Source organism: Rissa tridactyla, chromosome 1 (genome assembly GCF_028500815.1).
Source record: "Rissa tridactyla isolate bRisTri1 chromosome 1, bRisTri1.patW.cur.20221130, whole genome shotgun sequence".
In the NCBI taxonomy this organism is placed as follows: Eukaryota; Metazoa; Chordata; class Aves; order Charadriiformes; family Laridae; genus Rissa; species Rissa tridactyla.
In genome coordinates this window covers 11086269-11105474 of record NC_071466.1, presented here as the reverse complement: position 1 = coordinate 11105474, position 19206 = coordinate 11086269, and the positions used below count along the sequence as shown (strand labels likewise).

Sequence of the window (19206 nt, the reverse complement as noted above, 5' to 3'; positions counted from 1 at the left end):
TGATACTGGCACGGGTTGGTTCCCTGGTTCAGCGTCAGTGTCTGCCACAGGGCTTGCAGTAGCCGCAGTGTCTGTCACGGAATCACGGAATCTTCAGAGTTGGAAGGGACCTCTAGAGATCATCTAGTCCAACTCCCCTGCTAGAGCAGGATTGCCTAAAGCACATCCCTCAGGGCTGCATCCAGGCGGGTCTTGAAAATCTCCAGAGAAGGGGACTCCACAACCTCCCTGGGCAGCCTGTTCCAGTGCTCTGTCACCCTCACCGTGAAGAAGTTTTTCCGTGTATTCGAACGGAACTTCCTATGTTCTAGCTTGTGCCCATTGCCCCTTGTCCTGTCACTGGGAACCATTGAAAAGAGCCTGGCTCCGTCCTCCTTAAACCCACCCTTTAGATATTTGTAAACATTAATCAGGTCCCCCCTCAACCTTCTCTTCTCCAGGCTAAAGAGTCCCAGCTCTTTCAGCCTTTCCTCGTAAGGGAGATGCTCCAGTCCCATAATCATCTTGGTTGCCCTTCGCTGGACTCGCTCCGGTAGTTCCCTGTCCCTCTTGAACTGGGGAGCCCAAAACTGGACACAATACTCCAGTTGTGGCCTCCCCAGTGCAGAGTAGAGGGGGAGAATGACCTCCCTCGACCTACTGGCCACAGTCTTCAATATGCAGCCCAGGATGCCATTGGCCTTCTTGGCGACAAGGGCACACTGCTGGCTCATGGATAGTTTGCTGTCTACTAGGACCCCCAGGTCCTTCTCCTCAGAGCTGCTTCCCAGCATGTCCGCCCCTAACCTATACTGGTGCTGTCGGTCTGGTCTCCATCTCTTTCCCCTGAGGGTGCTGCATAACACTGAGCAGTGCCTGGTAGATAGTGGCCAGGGCCCAGCACAGTGCGGTGAGTTGTGCCTCTCTGGAAGAGCCCCAGTATTTCCCCTGCAGATATTCTACTCCTCTCTCAGGGTCCTGTAATTGTTCAGGGGTGAAGTCCCAGAGCATTGGAGGCGAGAAGTTCTCTAGGTACCTGCCCCTGTTCTCCCACATGCCATGCCACCCCTGCCTGTCCAGCCTCAGAGCCTCAGAGCTGGGGAGGGACTCTGGATGAGGGAGGGGAGCCATGGGACAAGGGGGAAGGGGTTTCCACTGCAAGAGGGGAGATCGAGCTGAGATCTGAGGCAGAAATTCTTGGCTGTGAGGGCGGTGAGCCCCTGGCCCAGGTTGCCCAGAGAAGCTGTGGCTGCCCCATCCCTGGAGGGGTTCAAGGCCAGGTTGGCCGGGGCTTGGAGCAAGCTGGGCTGGTGGGAGGTGTCCCTGCCCAGGTCAGGGGAGTGGAATGAGATGATCTTTAAGGTCCCTTCCCACCCAAACCATTCTGTGATTCTATGATTCTACATCTATATTTCTCTATGTCACCACCCAGACAACTGCTCGGGGGGCCGTGACCCCTCAACCCTGCAGCTGGGGCAGCCCCGGCCGAGTCAGGTTCCCGCTCTCAGGCTCCTCTTCCCTGGCGCTGGTGGAGCTTCCACCCTGCAGGTCCATGAAGGGCCAAGGGGGGCTCAGGACGAGCCACCCTCATGGGGCACCGGTGGCCACCACTGTCCCTAAGGGCAGTGAGTCCACGGGGCCATCATGCAGCATTGCCCAGGACCAGCACACTCATGAGGAAGACCATGAGGAAGAAGACCCACATGAAGAAGCGGTCCATCACCTTGGCCACCTTCTTCCACTCGCCAGTCTGGCGCTGGGAGGCTTGGTGATGCCGGAAGCAGCCGGCGACGTAGCCCACGTTCCTCAGCAGGCCATCATGGTGGCACAGGCAGCGGTCCCGGGGACAGCCCCCTGCCTCGGCACCCACCTCCCCCTCCATGGGGCTCTCCCCCGGCCCCCCAGTGTCCTCCCTGCCCGCCCTCCTGCCCAGCACCCGCTGGGGTCTCTTGCAGCTCTCGCCTGCCTCGTAGACACAGCAGAGCCGGGCCATGTGGTGGAGGATGAGCCACCTGGCCCAGGGGGGCATGGGCCGGGCCCCCGGGCCGCAGTGGTGGACATTCATGATGAAGATGGTCAGCGCGGTGGAGGCCGTGATCATGGTCATGGTGGCGATGTAGTACTTCCCTGTGTGGGTAATGGGTGGTGATGCCGCGGCAGGGTGGGGAGAGACCCCTGCCCACCTCCCCGCATCGAAACCCCCGCTGGCATGGAATCCATCGGGTCCCCGGTGTGCAGCCGGTTGTGGAGGTCGATCTGGTTCCCGTTGTAGGTCCAGGAGCCAAAAGTGAGGCGGCACCGCTGCCCGTCGAAGGGCAAGTAGGAGACATCCACCTTGCAGGAGCTCTTGGTGATGGCGGGCGAGTCCCACGTGATGTGCCCGTCGGAGCGCAGCACCACGTTGGTCTCCACTGAGTTGCCAAAGCCGTCGTCGGTGCTGGGGGAGGGATCGCTGTGGGGCCAAGATGGCCCCGAGCCCCACGTGGGGCAAGGGTCTGCGGGGCCGGGGCCGAGCACTGGTCCCCAACCCCGTGTCCCCTCCCCACGTCACCCCCAGGAAGAGGGGGCTCACTGCCCCTGGTCACCCCCGTGGTGGCACATCCCAGCTGCCAGGTGGGTGGCACACCAGGCTGATGCCAGCACCTCCTGCCGCCGCCTTCTCACCCAGTCGAGGTGACCGTCTCCCCACATCCCCCACACCAGGACCCCCCTGCTCCCCGTTGGCAACACCCCCAGCCCCAGCCTCAGCCCCCCCAGCTCCGGGAGCAGCCGAGGGGTGGGGGAGGGTGAGCAGCACCCACTCGTTGTAGAGGATGATGATGTGCGGCCGCCAGACGTAGCTGCTGGGGATGCGGATGCTGTCGATGCCGCCGTAAGCGTCCTTGTCCCAGGCGAGGTGGGCGTCCAGCCAGGCCTGACGGACCCACAGGTAGGAGGTGAGGACCTGGTCCCTCTCCTCCTGCCGAGGGCAGAGGGTGGGGGACGGGGACGGGGACAGGGACAGACCTCGCTGCCCCCCTGTGGAATAAATACTACATTGGCTAAAAACACAAAAGTACAGCATTGTTCACACAGGAAGGAAAAGTAGAAAATCAAGAGGCTTCTGAGGGAGAAAACAGCCGCAGCTGGCATGAAGAATACAACACCTGTGGTTCCCTGATAAGCTACATGAGGTACGGGACGGGATGCAATTATTCCGCGGCTTTACCTTAGGATGTATAGCGGATACGGGAATGGGATGATACCAGGAAACAGATAAGCTGCCAATTAGCTGCCCGCTCCATACTCGGAGCCAACATTTTGCCAAATTTTGATGAAATGCTGTCCTTTGTGCGAACTTTGCTCATTAGAATGTCATTATAATACCAAAACACACCTCCACCCCGAAGGCTACCCGCCTCCAAGGTGCGACCGCTCCTTCTTGAGCCTGCGCCCTGAGCTTCTCCTAAACTAGACCTTTAATTGTGAAGCGAGAAAAATTTACACCACTCATGATAAAAGTATGTACGACTAAAGTCACTCAAACTCCACCTCGAAGATAACAAATAGTAGAAAAACAGCCCGAGAGAGGGGGGATACCCAGGGAAGACACCATCGCAAAGAATTCCATCACTGACTTCTGGGAGCAGGCGACGGGCTGAGCCTCTCTTCCCCCCCACAGGGACGCCTTTGGGTAAGACTTAGATTATACCGAGGGCTTCCTCGGGAAACTCAGAAATTTCTCTAGAGACTCTCTTTTCTACATGTATAGCCAGGCTGTATCGTTAGAACTTTGTCCCGCGTTTTGTAGATGTAACAATACTTTCATTTGCACGTGCTTTGCAGACAGTGTATTTATCACCGGCTGCCCTAAGAACCTATCTATCTGTTGCTTAAATAAACTGCACTTTTTGAAGTAGCTCGTTCTTTTGGTTTCTCACCGAACGCGACCAAAGACTCGAGAGTGGCCGTGCTAGTTCATGAGCACGACTAGACGGAAGGTGCAGTCCACTAGTAGTGTATCCAAATCGTAACACTTTAATACACATTAAACGCCATTGGGCTGATAGTGCTGAATTGGGCATCCCTCAGGATTTAAACCCAGCCGCACCTGGCCTCCCACCTCGGTGAGGAGTGTTAGAACACAAGGGGGTTTCTTTTCTGCCAAAACCGCTTTGCCCCTTTCCATGCGACACCCCCGACCCGCCCCCTGGGCCCCAGCCTGGCGGCCTCTGCAAGGGTCCCGAGGGCTGGGCTGCCTTTGGGGGGTTGCGCTGGTCTGGGGGGGCTGGGCAGGGTCGAGCTGGATGCCAGCGGTCCCAGCTCATTTTGGGGAGGGCTGTGCTGCTTTGGGGGGGGTTGGAGAGAGCTGAGCAGGTTTCCAGTGATCCCAGCTCATTTGGGGGAGGACTGGCTCATGTTAAGCTGGCCGGCCACCAGCACCCCCAGGTCCTTTTCTGCGGGGCAGCTTTCCAGCCACTCTTCCCCAAGCCCCTGGCGTTGCTTGGGGTTGTTGTGACCGAAATGCAGGACCCGGCCCTTGGCCTTATTAAACCTCATCCAATTGGCCTTGGCCCATCCCTCCAGCCTGTCCAGGGCCCTCTGGAGAGCCTTCCTTCCCTCAAGCAGATCGACACTCCCACCTAGCCTGGTGTCATCTGCAAACTCACTGAGGGTGCATTATTGTTACACATAGTAACAGATGATCTGATAAAGATAGTAAACGCAATAACAGACATTGTCTCTCTCTTCGGGTGGGGTGTAATGCACAAGGGGCAAGGGCCCCCCCATCTCCACAGGAGAGTCGGCATTACTGTAGCACATCCTGTTGTCATTACACAAAACTGATTCTCTGCTCCTGTCAAGGGACAAAACTGATCTGCTGACAGTCACAGGGATAGAGAAAATATTGACTTTTTTATTGGATCAGAAGTGGGGCACCCCAGGGGGTTCCCGGCCCCACACCTCCCAGCCATTAGGGGAAATTTCTGATGCAGATGCAGCGCGGCCGGCAGCCAGCTCTGGCCATGGACTGTCTGGCCATGGCAGTCTGGCCATGGGCTCGCCGCGCTGCTGCCTCTCCCCCCACGACCTGAAAATGCGCAAGAGCTCAAGTAGAGCTCTTGCGTGGTCCTTGTTGGCAGTTCCAGTGGGGGCTCCTGGCACAGGGCTGGCCCTGGCTCCTGCACCCTCCCCTTGACAGCCCTGGGGGGATGGCGGGGTCCTGAGCAGTTGACTGCTGCCAGCTCCGCCATCCCACCAGGACAGGCCTCCGGGAAGGAGTAGAGGGAGCTGAAGGAAGAGGAGCCTCCATCTGTCTTGCAGTCCACGGTGGCCAGCGGGGCCCATGGGGAGAGGGGCTTCCTTCTTGAGTCCTCCGCACTCGCCCTGCAGAGGAGGAGAAAGAGACCCCGCTGCACCCCGGAGCCCAGCGGGACCTGCGGGCAGCACCCCTCCTTGGCCAGTGGGCAGGGCTGCCCAGCGCAGGCAGGGGCAGGGCACGGGGTGAGGGTCTGGGGCAGCATCTGGGGTCTCCCCCACACTCACCGCTTCTCCTGCTTGGGCCGGGATTTCTCCACTCCTCCATCCACTGGCTGAGAAGCTGCGGAGGGAGGAGACAGAGTGAGCGGCCAGCAGCTGCCGGCACAGCCCCGGCTCAGGGCTGCCGTGGGGTGTAGGACATTTGCAGGGTGCTCGGTGCTGGGGCCACTCACCGCTCTGCTTCTCCGGCTGGGCTCTTGTCTTCCTTGTCTGACGCTTCTTCTTCACTTCTGCAAGGTCCCCAGAGCTGGGTGAGACGGGAGCCCCAACCAGTCCCACACCACAGCCACCCACACCACTCCACGCCATCCCTCGCCGCAGCACAGTGTGGTGCAGCACAGTGTGGTCCAACAGTCACCTACCTGAAGCCGCTTGCTCTGCAGCAGAGATGAGAGTATGCTGAGCCCTGTCATGATCAGGATGAGAGGGCCCAGGGGAGACAAGGCATCACAGCGCCCATGGCACGGACTCCAGTGTGGCTGCAGAGCTCTGAGTCACCACCACAGAACCGCGATGTAGCTCCCCAGTGTCCTCCTGGGTCCTTGTTTTTCCCCAATTCCCCTTCCCGGTTGGGGAGGGGTCATCGGGTGAGAGAGTAGTTGTCTAAAGGACAATAAATTGTGGTGGGTTTCTCAAACCATAACGAGCGGGAGAGGGAGAAAGGGAGAGGGAGAAAGGGAGAGGGAGAAAGGGAGAGGGAGAAAGGGAGAGGGAGAAAGGGAGAGGGAGAAAGGGAGAGGGAGAAAGGGAGAGGGAGAAAAGGAGAGGGAGAAAAGGAGAGGGAGAAAAGGAGAGGGAGAAAAGGAGAGGGAGAAAAGGAGAGGGAGAAAAGGAGAGGGAGAAAAGGAGAGGGAGAAAAGGAGAGGGAGAAGGGCCCCACCCCTTCAGGGCATGGTTTGGGTGGGAAGGGACCTCTAAAGGCCACCCAGTGCCACCCCCTGCCCTGGGCAGGGACACCTCCCACCAGCCCAGCTTGCTCCAAGCCCCGGCCAACCTGGCCTTGAACCCCTCCAGGGATGGGGCAGCCACAGCTTCTCTCGGCAACCTGGGCCAGGGGCTCACCGCCCTCACAGCCAAGAATTTCTGCCTCAGATCTCAGCTCAATCTCCCCTCTTGCAGTGGAAAACCCTTCCCCCTCGTCCCGTGGCTCCCCTCCCTCATCCAGAGTCCCTCCCCAGCTTTCCTGGAGCCCCTTGAGGGACTGGAACGGGCTCCAAGGTCTCCGCGGAGCCTTCTCTTCTCCAGGCTGAACGTTTCATCGAATCACAGAATTTCAGAGTTGGAAGGGACCTCTAGAGATCATCTATCCAACTCCCCTGCTAAAGCAGCATTGCCCACAGCACACTACTCAAGACTGCAGCCAGGCACGTCTTGAAAGTCTCCAGAGAAGGAGACTCCACAACCTCCCTGGGCAGCCTCTTCCAGTGCGCTCTCACCCTCACCGTGAAGAAGTTTTTCCTCATGTTTGATCGGAACTTCCTCTGTTCCAGCTTGTGCCCGTTACCCCTCGTCCTCTTACTGGCAGCCACTGAAAAGAGTCTGCCTCCATCCTCCTTCAGCCCACCCTTCAGATACTTGTAAACATTAATAAGGTCTCCCCGCAGCCTTCTCTTCTCCAGGCTGAACAACCCCAACTCTCTGCTGCTCTGCCCTCTCCCTGACGCTCCGCAGCCTTTCTGCTCCCTCTTTGACCTCTGCCGCCAGGCCGAGCGGATCAGCCGCCTGCTCGCACCTCACGCACCCGGCATCCCTTCTACCCTCCGCTACCCGGCAGAGGTGAAGGCGCTCCCTGCAGACACAGCCCGGGGGGGCTGCAGGCGTCCAGGGGGGCTCTGTCTGCGTGGCCGCGTCTCCTCTGGAAAGTGCGCAACACGCGGGAGGCTGCGCCTTTCGGGCACAGGCCATGGCTGAGCTCCCCCGCCTCGCCCTGCCTCGGCGTCCCGCGCGAGCTCAACTCCCGCGCGAAATCCCGCGCGAGCTCAACTCTCGCGTGACCTCCCGCGCCCTGGCTGCTCGCCCCGCTCCCGCTCCCGCTCCCGCTCCCGCTCGCCGCCCTCCCCGGGGCCGCCTTTGACGGGGGTGGGGTCTGGCCGCGGCGGCTGCAGGCCCCGCCCCCGCCTCGCCCCCCGCCCTCGCGCCAGCTGCGGCCGAGCTGCGGGTGCCCGCGGGCGAGCTGCGCTTCCCCGCCGCTGCCCGGGCTTGTGCCGGCCTCAGCACAACCCGCCTGGGTGATGCTGCCTCGAAGGGAGCCGGGAGAGACCTGGGAGCCGCCCCCCCCCGGCACTGCCTGGTGGCCCCCGCAGCCCCCGCCCTCTCTCCCCAGCTGTGGCTGAGCCCGTCCCCGCCGGACGGGGGCTGAGATGGGGCTGGGGACCCCCCTGCCGCTGCCGGGACCTGGCTGTGCCTGGGGGCCCTGCTGGGACCCCCCTGTGAGAAATAAGTTCCGGTCCGAATGAAATAGGCTCAGGCAGAATCCTCTGGGAGGCACATTTTCATTCACGCTCTTGCAAGAGCGGGTGACCTAGCAAGTAGGCACACTTTCCGTTCTTGAAACACCACACCTTTTTATTTCCTAATCCCGGCCCAATTTTTCCCTCCCCTCTTTCCCGTTGGTTGGGTACTCCAGGGTTCACGGTCTGTGCGAGGCGCCTAAAATTCTTCCCGCATGTCCTGCCGCTGTTTGCTTCTCTTCATGCTACACCTAAAGAGATTATCTGACTAGTTTATTTCCTTCCTTTTTGGTAACAAAAAAATTGCTCCATGTCATTAGCCCTGGTTAAATGTATGACTACCCTTCCAGACGCTAATCCAGTAGGAATCACTTTGTCCTTTTGTCTGTGTGATAAGAGATGTTCTACAAGCCTTTGCTGGAGCCTCTTTGTCTCAGTCATTCCCTTATCGTGTCACCTCTGATGGAAACGGCTTTTCTCCTCTGCAAAAGCAACACCTGCCTTTCTTACAATTTCCCCCTTTCCTTTCTCATAATCTTATTGTCTTTTGCATTTCCAGGGCATGGTTCCATATGAGGCCTCTGGAGCCGACAGCGTGATGTTACATTCTTCTTCTTCTCGACAGTTTTTATTGTCTTCTAGATGAAGCATTTTCCCAGGGTATGGGGGAGGGTCTACTTCCATTCGTTTCGTGAGGGCAGTTTCAATTAATCGTTGAACTAATCCTCGCACACAGGGAATGATACAGCGTCCGACAGCCGCTAACATTCCCGCTACCGTTATAAGAGAAGTCAATATTGATACCACCATACCTTTCCGTTTCCCAAACCGGGAATCCAGCCAACTTGTCAGTGAGGTGTCTATTCCAGAGTTCTCAGCTAACTCATCAGCTAGACTGGTGAGCCCTTGAAGGGCTTTAGTTATAGCACCATCTGGAGCTGTATTGTTGGGGATGAAGGTGCAGCACCGGTTCCCTAACATTACACACACACCTCCCTTCTCTGCTAAGATCACGTCCGGGGCAATCCTATTTTCCCATGCCATCCGCTGGTTGCATCCAATCGTTCAGCTATTCCTTTCAAAGCATCTCTGGTATAATTAATAAACCTCTGTCGGTTATAGTACATATAATTTATCCAATCTACATTTTTGCTTATAGTTATCCACCAGAAAAAGACAGACTCGAATCCTGCTCCTGTCTGATTCCTTGCTTTGTGTTCATCTGGGACTCCTCTAGGGACTCCAATGGGATCTATATATATCCGTTCATCAAAGGATACACCCACACTTCTTTCTACTCTACTGCCTGAGCTCAGGGTTCCTGTTCCTTTTTCAAATGCTAGGGTGAATGGTATTGCCAATTGTACCATTCCACATGTACCTTTCCAGTTAGCCGGCAACACAGATCGCAAGGTCTTCCCTCCACAATACCGCCAGAGATCCACCCAAGGCACTCGTATCGCTGAGTAGTTTCCTTTTACATCCTTGGTCCCATTCAGAGTTTCAGTGCACAGGGTAAATCCCCCCCCAGGTTTGGTAGCATTCACACCCTGCCGTGAGAGGCACGCTGGATGGTTACCAATTGCTGTGGAAAATGCTGGTGGCACTTTAACATCTCTAGATTCCAAGGCAGGAAACAGTAAGGAAAGTGAATGACAAGCCTCGTTTCCCCAGGCCGTCCTTTCTTGGTATAATGCTATCATACACCACATCCCTAGGGAATCTTTCGTCCACCCTAAGGGAAAAGGGACAATCTGTGCTGTGGGCCTTCCTGAGGCACAAGCAGAGCAATTGCTTTGGTTCAAACTATTAACAGTATATTTTACCCATTCTACCCAAGCATTCGTCTCACCGTACCCTGTCTCAATCTCAAATGTTTGTCTAAGATCTGTAATCTCAGCAACCGTTACCAAAGCTGGATCATTCAGTGGTTCCCACTGTTGTATTACTGGGAGTTTTAGTAGTCATAGCTGTCCCTTCTGCTTAACTGCTATTTTCCAGTAGGTCTATTCTAAATCTTCCCCTTGGCTCTCTTCCAGACACATCTGCTCCTATTCCATACCTCAGGTTAGCTGTATCGTCCCTCTGGGTTATAGTTATCAACCGAGGAGTCCATTCAAAAAGGCCACGCTCTGGGGAAGGTGATCCTTTGTAAAAATGTATTTTCTTTTTGAGAGGGTAATAATAAGAAGACTTGAACCACTTGTCGTCAATGGCCCACCCTCCAATTTGGGTGGTCCACCACGCTTCACTCCATCGATCACAAGGTGCAGCCTCCTGATATCCCTCTGCGACCCTCCAAATTTCTGGGAACAGGTAACTGTTTTCACCACTCAACCGTCTTTGGGCCTCTAGCTTCCCACACTTCAGTACTTGACAGGCATCAAAGCGTACAGTCTGTGGGGTATCTCCTTTAGTGATATTTATGATAAGCCTAACCGGGTAATCTGGGTGTGCACTTCGTAGGTGATCTAGGTGTACACTCCAGCTTCCTAGTGGGAAGCTCAACACCGCCCCTATGACCAGTATCATCGCAAAACGCTTCTTAAAATTCATGGCATGCACAGATTTATGTCTCCCAACTGGATCATCCCGCCCCAACCCACGGCTTATTGTCTCTTTAGGGTTACTCGCAGTGGGCTGTCAGTAGAATGTACAGTCCACCGTTCTACCGGATCTGTTGGCGGGGGTTCAACTGCTCCTTTTTGCTGAGTGTAGTGAGCCCATCCTTTTTCTGCTGTCCTTACTGCGGTTTCAGTAGTGAGGAGGACTTGGAATGGTCCTTCCCACTCCGGTTGTAGCTTACTCTCCGTCCAGGATTTGACTAGTACCCAGTCCCCTGGTTTATACGGATGGACGACAAATTCCAACGGCGGAGTTTGAGCAAGAAATCCTTTATTTCTGAGGAGAGAGAAAGAAGACGACAACCCCAGTATACGGTTCTTAAGAAACATATCTTTAGTTTCAAAAGTGGGCAAGTCTTCTCTGTTACCCATATAAGGTAGTCCAAAAAGCGTCTCATAGGGCGAGAGACCTGTATCTTTTCTAGAAGCCTGGATCCTCAACAATGCTATGGGTAAACATTTAGTCCGTGGTAATTTCGACAATTGTCTCTTACTGAATTGTCTCTTAATGGTCTGGTTCATCCTCAACTTTTCCTGATGACGGGGGATGCTAGGGGATATGAAATTCCCACACCATCCCTAAACTTTCCAGAATTCCTTGAAGGATTTTAGATAAAATGACTGCCGCGATCTGAGTTTCTATTCTCCACTAACCCGTATCTGGGAATAATCTGTTCGAGTATTATCTTAATTACCCCTGCTGCAGTAGCTGACACCAAGGGGTAGGCTTCCACCCATCCAGTAAGACGGTCCACTAGGACTAAAAGATCTTTTCGCCTGCCTGTTGGTGGTAGTTCACTGAAGTCTACCTGTATACTTTGGAATGGTCTCAAGCCGGGCTCTCCTCCTCCCGAAGATTGCTTTCTCAAGGCTTTCTTGTTTACTTTCTTACAAATAGCACATCCCTCACAAATTTGTTTGGCTATTGTGTATATGCCAAAGCACCTGTACTTCCACAAAACTATTCGCACGTTGCATGCGTTCCCCAATGGCTTCCCTGTTGTAACACTGTCACTGTTTCTCTCATTGTTTGTTGACCATTTCCCTTCCGTCAGGCAGAATCCATTTACCACCTTTCTCCACTGCCCCTGCTTCTGTCATTGCTTCTCCTGCCCCAAGGCTGCCTCTTTTGCCACCTTGTCCGCTAATCTGTTTCCCCTTGCGGTAATGAATTGTCTCTCTGGTGACCTTTAACATGTAAAGCTGCTATTTCACTTGGTATTAATATATTAGCTAACACCTGCTGTGTAAGTTCTTTGTGTAAAAGTTCTTTCCCTTTGCTGTTTATTAGTCCTCGTTCTTCCCAAATTTTACCAAAGGTATGCACTACCCCAAAGGCATAGCGAGACTCTGTGTATATTGTTCCTTCTCCTTTCTCCAGTTAATTTAAGTGCCTGGTTTAAGGTATACATCTCACATATTTGAGCGGACCGTGCACTAGGTAATTTTTCAGATGCTTTTACTTGTTGGTGTCGCGTAAAAAGGGCTGTAGTTTCCATATTTGTCTGTCAGAGTCCCGGACTTTCACTGATTTACTATCAGAGTCCCACCACAGGACTTTCACTGAATCAGATTCACAAATAATCGAAATTAGTTGTTTTATTGAGAGCGACAGAACAGACTTGAGATTGCCGTTGATAAATTCACTAACTACAATAGCGCTAATTACTTCAGGTTAACATTGCTAGCAAAAATAATGATAGTACAGCAACCCGGGGTAACATTCACCAGAGGGTGAAAGGCGCAGCGCTTACCCAGAAAGGCGTCCCTGCCTGGGGCGGAGGGAGAGAACACAGCCCGTCGACTGGTCCGTCACGTATCAAGTTTCTTCTCTCCCAATTTAACAGTCATTTTCTCCATCCTTTTATCCCCAGACTTACAAGGTTTCCCTCCCCTAGGTGACGTGTAGTATGATTGGGGTGGAGAGACGAGTGCTGTAGTCATATATGTTTAGCATGATCTCTAAAAGCTTCATTAGCATATACAGGGGCGTCAACTTTAATATGCATTTCACAGGTAAGGAGGCAAAGGTCAATTACCAGACATGGCAGCCTCTCAAGGAAACAAAGAGCTACACGAGGTCTCTTGATTTTACTGTCTCTGCTGATGAAAAGCAGGGCTGTCCTGGCTCCCCAAGACTACCCCGTCATTTATGTAGCCTGTGATAGCCAGACAAGCCTTCACTCCCCTGGGTTGCACAAGAGATAGCAAAGCCAGTCTTAATTGCTCTTTGAGCACAGAGACTTCACCTCATTATCCACATTCCACAGTCGACTCACTCCATGCACCACCGCATAGCCATTACACCTCTCTCCTTCTATCCCTCTTGAAGGACCGTCTACGAACAAATGAAGACCCCCAGATAGGGGTTCTTCCCTTAAGTCAGATCGTGTCCTAGTCTGGTACTCAATTACATCTATGCATTCGTGTGTAAGTTCTTCATCCTTTGCCTCTATTTTTTTCACAAAAAGCTCACTGGGTTAAGGCAAGGGCGGGTAGTTAAAATCAAATCATCCTTTTCAATTAAAATTCCTTCATACTTCAGTATTCTTGAATTGGTTAGCCGTTTTCCCGTGGTTTGGGCTAAAATGATTTTTACTTGGTGAGGGGTGCTAACTTCTATCATTCCCCTGGCCACCCTCAGGAGACCAGATCTGAGAGTTTAGATGAACAGGCCACTGGCTGCCGCTTATCCCCCCCCACTCTTGAGTTCCTAACGCAGCCCCTTTGTCTACAGTTACAAATAGTTGAAAAGATTTCTTCAAAGAAGATAAGGCTAAAACTGGAGCTCTGATTAGGCTCTGTTTTCAATCTTACACTAAATCCTCCTCTTCTTCTGTCCAAACCAATACATTCGGATCTTCAGCTAACAGTTTGGAATATAGTCCTTTAGTCTTTTGAGCATACTCCTCTATCCACAGTCTACAGTACCCAGTCAGCCCCCAAAATTTTCTCAGTTCCCTCTTGGTCTTTGGCAGAGGTAAGTCTACTATTCCTTTGATCCTCTCAGGATTTATAGGATTTATTTTTTCGACTCCCTTCACTGACTACATGTCCCAAGTACTTCACTTCTGTTTCCACCTATTGCAATTTTTTTTATTTTTTTTTTTTGAGACCCTCAAACCTTACTGTCCCAAAAAGCTCAGTAACTCATTCGTGGCTTCTTTTACCCTGCCTTCTTCCTCCCCAGATACCAATAATCATCCACATACTGAAGCAGGGCTACTCCCGATGGAGGGCTGGATTGTTCAAGCACTTGTTCTAACACTTGCCAAGCAAATTAGGGGATTCTGTAAATCCCACAATGATAACACCCTACCGGTGAACCTCGAGCTGCTGGTAGGAGCGGTCGGGGCAGTCCTCGTCCCCTGTTATTCACCCCTCTCCCTCGCCCCCAAGTAACAGCCTAAGGGGTCCCACTTTGGGGATTCAATTTCTTTGTCGATTGAAACATCACCGACGGTCTGGGCTGCGAACATATAAAATGGATTTGGGCGTTCCTGAATCTATTCACCTTGACCCAGCAAAAAGCATATTCACCTTCTTCAACTTCCTTATTAGTCCTTATTATTCACATACATGTTTAAAGTCTGACAGACCCAGTCTTCATCAGATCCAAATTTGGACCAAAATACACTAGGAGGTCTTATGGGTTCTTTGGTCCAAACAAATTCAAATGCAAATGCAAACGTGTCCCACCTGGGACACCTCTGGGATCCTCTAAGACAGACACAGGACCCCTAGGACACCCCTGAGACCCTTCCCAGGATGTCCACGGCCCCCCCGTCCGCCCCCGGCTCCTCCGGGATGCGGTCCGAACAAAACAAATCATTTTCTTTTTATCTTTATCCCTTGTACAAGAAGAATCATTCCGAAACCTCAGCATTCTCCCCTAAAGGACTGTCTGGGGCAATGTTCCCGGGGTCTTTCTTAGTATCCCCTTCTTCATCCCTAGGCCTAGAATCCTTATTTCCCATTCTGAACAGAGACTTTTCTTACACCCCTTCCTTTCGCTTCGTCCTTCTCCGGCTGCGCCCCTCGCGGGACTACAGAACCGCGGACCCCGACTCCACACTCGCTTCGTACCGCAGTACGTCTCAGTCACTCACACACAAGTCTCTTAGAATGTCCCGACCACCAAGGCAATACTTTAACGGTCCGATTTTTCTTACCTTGGTCCGTGCACGGAGTTGCCTGGTCGTACTCTCTGTGCCGACTGCACCTATCCCTTTTCCCCCTGTGGTTCACAGAGTCTGCTGTACAACTGGGTCTCGAGATCTTAGTCGATTCCTCCCGGAATCCCTGCGACGATCCACGAGACCGTTGAAAACAACGGGACGCGTCTTCCCGTCCTTCGGCAACACGGACTCCCAAGAAGATGACTTCTGCTCCCGGACGAGCCCCCAAATTGTGAGAAATAAGTTCCGGTCCGAATGAAATAGGCTCAGGCAGAATCCTCTGGGAGGCACATTTTCGTTCACGCTCTTGCAAGAGCGGGTGACCTAGCAAGTAGGCACACTTTCCGTTCTTGAAACACCACACCTTTTTATTTCCTAATCCCGGCCCAATTTTTCCCTCCCCTCTTTCCCGTTGGTTGGGTACTCCAGGGTTCACGGTCTGTGCGAGGCGCCTAAAATTCTTCCCGCATGTCCTGCCGCTGTTTGCTTCTCTTCATGCTACACCTAAAGAGATTATCTGACTAGTTTATTTCCTTCCTTTTTGGTAACAAAAAAATTGCTTAAAGTCATTAGCCCTGGTTAAATGTATGACTACCCTTCCAGACGCTAATCCAGTAGGAATCACTTTGTCCTTTTGTCTGTGTGATAAGAGATGTTCTACAAGCCTTTGCTGGAGCCTCTTTGTCTCAGTCATTCCCTTATCGTGTCACCTCTGATGGAAACGGCTTTTCTCCTCTGCAAAAGCAACACCTGCCTTTCTTACACCCCTGAGCGGAGTTGGCGCAGGGCTGGGGTCTCGGTGGGACCCCCGTCCCCGCTGCCCTGCGCTTTCCATGCTGCCTGGCCCCTTTGCCTTCCTCCTCGGCCGCTGGGGCTGCCCTGGCCAGGCTCCCTCCTCGCCCCGGGGCTCCCCGCGGGGACAGCGGCTCCTTCCCCTCGCCATGTCCCCCCAGCCGGGTCCCTGCACTCAGCCGGGGGCGGTGCTGCTGCCCCCCCGCGCTCCCCTCGCTACGGCCATCCCTGCTGCCAGCGTCTGTGCGCCATCCCAGCCAGCCCGAGGGCACTCCGTGTCCCCCGCACCCTGTTCCGGCTGCCCCAGCGCCTCCGGCTCTCATCCCCAGGTTCCCCCATCACCCACGGGTGTCCCCCCGGGTTTGGCCACTGTCCCCCTCCCCACCAGCTGATCAGTCCCCTCCACCGGTGACAAGATGGCATGAGCCCCGAGGCCTCCGACAGCCAGTCTGTGGGGTGTGGGGCAGGGATGGGGACGAGGGGCCCAGCCCCCCCCGGCACAGGCTGTCGGGCAGGGTGAGCGCGGACCAGCCGCCATCGCTGTCGCAGGAGAAGAGCCAGAGGTCACTCAGCCAGAGCTGATGGAGTCGTTATTTTATTGAGGACGGATCAGTAAATGCAGGGGGGTGAGATATTCCGTAAGCCCGGATGGATCGGCAGGAAATGCTCCGCTATTTACCGCACGCGGGGTTTGGGTGGGATACAAAGGTCATGACGTCGGTTTCCCATATGTATCTTAAATGTCACAGGTATGCAAAGGTACGGTGTCTCTCAGCCTCGAGGGGTCCCCTTGAGAGGGGTCCCTGCTCCAGGGGACAGTCCCCACCTGGGCAGGGGGAGCTCCACAGACCCCGATGGCTGCGGGTGTTTAGAGCATCGAGGGGTTGAGTCGTAGTCGGGTTTTCTGCTGCGTTCAGGCTGTTTCAGCCACTTACCAGCCCGATCTCCAGCCGAAACAGGGCTGGTTTTTGGTTTTGGTGCTGAGCTCTCGCTGACGGCCTCATGCAAGAGCATTAACTTGGGTTTGGCTGAGCATCTGCCTGCACCCAAGTGCGGTTCGCTCACACAGCAGGGCTGCACCCCTCACCGTCCCCTACCCGCGCAACAACCTGCACCCGCCCCTGAACGTGGCGGCTTCCCCTTGTGCGGCTCCAACGGCAGCTTCCCCTTCAAATTCCCCCACTCCAACCCGGCGAGAGCCCTGCAGCTGCTGCGGGACCCTGCCAGCCACCCGCGGCACCCAAGTGCTGCCCCACACCCGCCATGGGTGCTATGATGGACCCCAGCACTGACCTGCCCTGCCCTGGGTGGGCAGCAGCCCCAGAGCTCCACGAGCCCCGCACTCTGTCACCAAAGGCGTCGAGGGCCAGACCCCTCCGTCCCTCCTGGGCACCATCCTGGCCCCAGCCAGCACCCGGAGGGGACGGGGTGGGGGCTGTCCCGCTCCCCTGGGACCCTCAGCAGGGCTGCCGGACACTGGAGTGGCGTCTCGGGGGGCTGCAGCAGACCCGGCCCCTGGCCAGGCAGGGTGGCAGGCACCGGTGGGGACACAGGAGGAGCGGAAGGTGTCCATGTGTATATATATATACGGTCCAGAGGAGGCCCCGGAGATGCTGGGAGGGCTGGAGGCCCTCTGCTGTGAGGACAGGCTGAGAGAGTTGGGGGGTTCAGCCTGGAGAAGAGAAAGCTCCGCGGAGACATTGGAGCCCCTTCCAGTCCCTCAAGGGGCTCCAGGAAAGCTGGGGAGGGACTCTGGATGAGGGAGGGGAGCCATGGGACGAGGGGGAAGGGGTTTCCACTGCAAGAGGGGAGATTTTGCTGAGATCTCGGGCAGAAATTCTTGGCTGTGAGGGCAGTGAGCCCCTGGCCCAGGTTGCCCAGAGAAGCTGTGGCTGCCCCATCCCTGGAGGGGTTCAAGGCCAGGTTGGCCAGGGCTTGGAGCAAGCTGGGCTGGTGGGAGGTGTCCCTGCCCAGGGCAGGGGGTGGCACTGGGTGGGCTTTAGAGGTCCCTTCCCACCCAAACCATGCCCTGAAGGGGTGGGGCCCTTCTCCTTCTCCCTCCCTTCTTCTTATGGTTTGAGAAACCCACCACAATTTCTTGTCCTTTAGACAACTACTCTCTCACCTGATGACCCCTCCCCACCCGGGAAGGGGAATTGGGGAAAAACAAGGAAACAGGAGGGTTGCAATAGAAATCGATTTAATAGGATAAAAATAAAGAATTAACATTAATAATGCTAAAGAAGCAGTGTCAATCCCGATATCAATATAAAATACCCAAGGACTACACCCAGCCCATTCCATCAGCAGGAAGCCGTGCACTCCCAGCAGGGGACAGCCAATGGGGGACACTGCGAGCGCTGCGGCTTCGGGAGGAAGGGAAGGGCTCAGGGCTCCGAGACTACGGCAAGGAGTTCTCTGGACCACCGCCATCAAGGGAGAGTCGAACTACACAGCAGACTTTATAATTTATATCGAACGTGATGTTCATGCTATGAAATAGTCCTGTTGGCAGCTTGGGGCAAGTACCCTCCTTCTCTTGCTCTTCCTCATCCCTTGCTGAGTGTCGCCAAGGGGGGCTCTGACTGCCCCACGATGTCACAAAGCGGGCACGTAAACCCCGGCCACACTATAAATGGGGGACGCGGTCCCCACTGGAGCCGTCAGTGGATGCTGGGCACCGCAGTCTGGCATTGTCTGGGCACACTGCAGCCTCGGCCTCTGACACCCCAGCAGTCTTGCGGGTCCCGTCACTGGGGACCCAGGAGGACACTGGGGAGCCGCATCGCGGTTCTGTGCTGGTGACTCGGAGCACCGCAGCCACACCGGAGTCGGTGCCATGGGGCGCTCTGACGCTGTGTCTCCCTTGGGCCCTCTCTTCCTGATCGTGATGGGGCTCAGCGTGTTCTCATCTGTGCTGCAGAGCAAGCGGCTTCAGGTAGGTGACTGTTGCACCACACTGTGCTGCGGCGTGGGGTGGCGAGGGATGGCATGGGGTGGCGTGGGGTGCCGTGGGGGGCTGTGGTGTGGGACTGGGAGGTGCTCCCGTCTCACCCAGCTCCTCGGAACATTGCAGAAGTGGTTTAAGAAGAAGAAGAAGAAGCGTCGGACAAGGAGGACAAGAGCCCGGCCAGAGAAGCAGAGCGGTGAGTGGCCCCAGCACCGAGCACCCTGCAAATGGCCTACACCCCACGGCAGCCCTGAGCCGGGGCTGTGCCGGCAGCTGCTGGCCGCTCACTCTGTCTCCTCCCTCCGCAGCTTCTCAGACAGTGGATGGAGGAGTGGAGAAATCCTGGCCCAAGCAGGAGAAGCGGTGAGTGTGGGGGAGACCCCAGATGCTGCCCCAGACCCTCACCCCATGCCCTGCCCCTGCCTGCGCTGGGCAGCCCTGCCCACCGGCCAAGGAGGGGTGCAGCCCGCGGGTCCCGCTGGGGTCTGGGGTGCAGCGGGGTCTCTTTCTCCTCCTCTGCAGGGCGAGTGTGGAGGCCTTGAACAGGAAGCCCCTCTCCCCATGGGCCCCAATGGCCACCATGAACCCAATGACAGACAGAGGCTGCTCTTCCTTCAGCTCCCTCTACTCCTTCCCGGAGCCCTGGCCTGGTGCAATGGCGGAGCTGGCAGCACTCGACCGCTCAGGACCCCGCCATCCCCCCAGGGCTGTCA

The 19206-nt window shown here is 55.4% G+C and overlaps 1 protein-coding gene across 1 annotated transcript in view; it reads right to left on the bottom strand.

Annotated features, from left to right (window-relative positions):
- The window catches only part of LOC128902128 (neuronal acetylcholine receptor subunit alpha-10-like), a 53188-nt gene extending 36932 nt beyond the window's left edge, over positions 1-16256 (bottom strand). Inside the window, exon 1 of the mRNA XM_054184543.1 lies at positions 16248-16256. Within this exon, the coding sequence (XP_054040518.1) occupies positions 16248-16256 (9 nt within the window). The remainder of the gene's footprint in view (positions 1-16247) is intronic.
- Positions 16257-19206: the final 2950 nt, after the last annotated feature.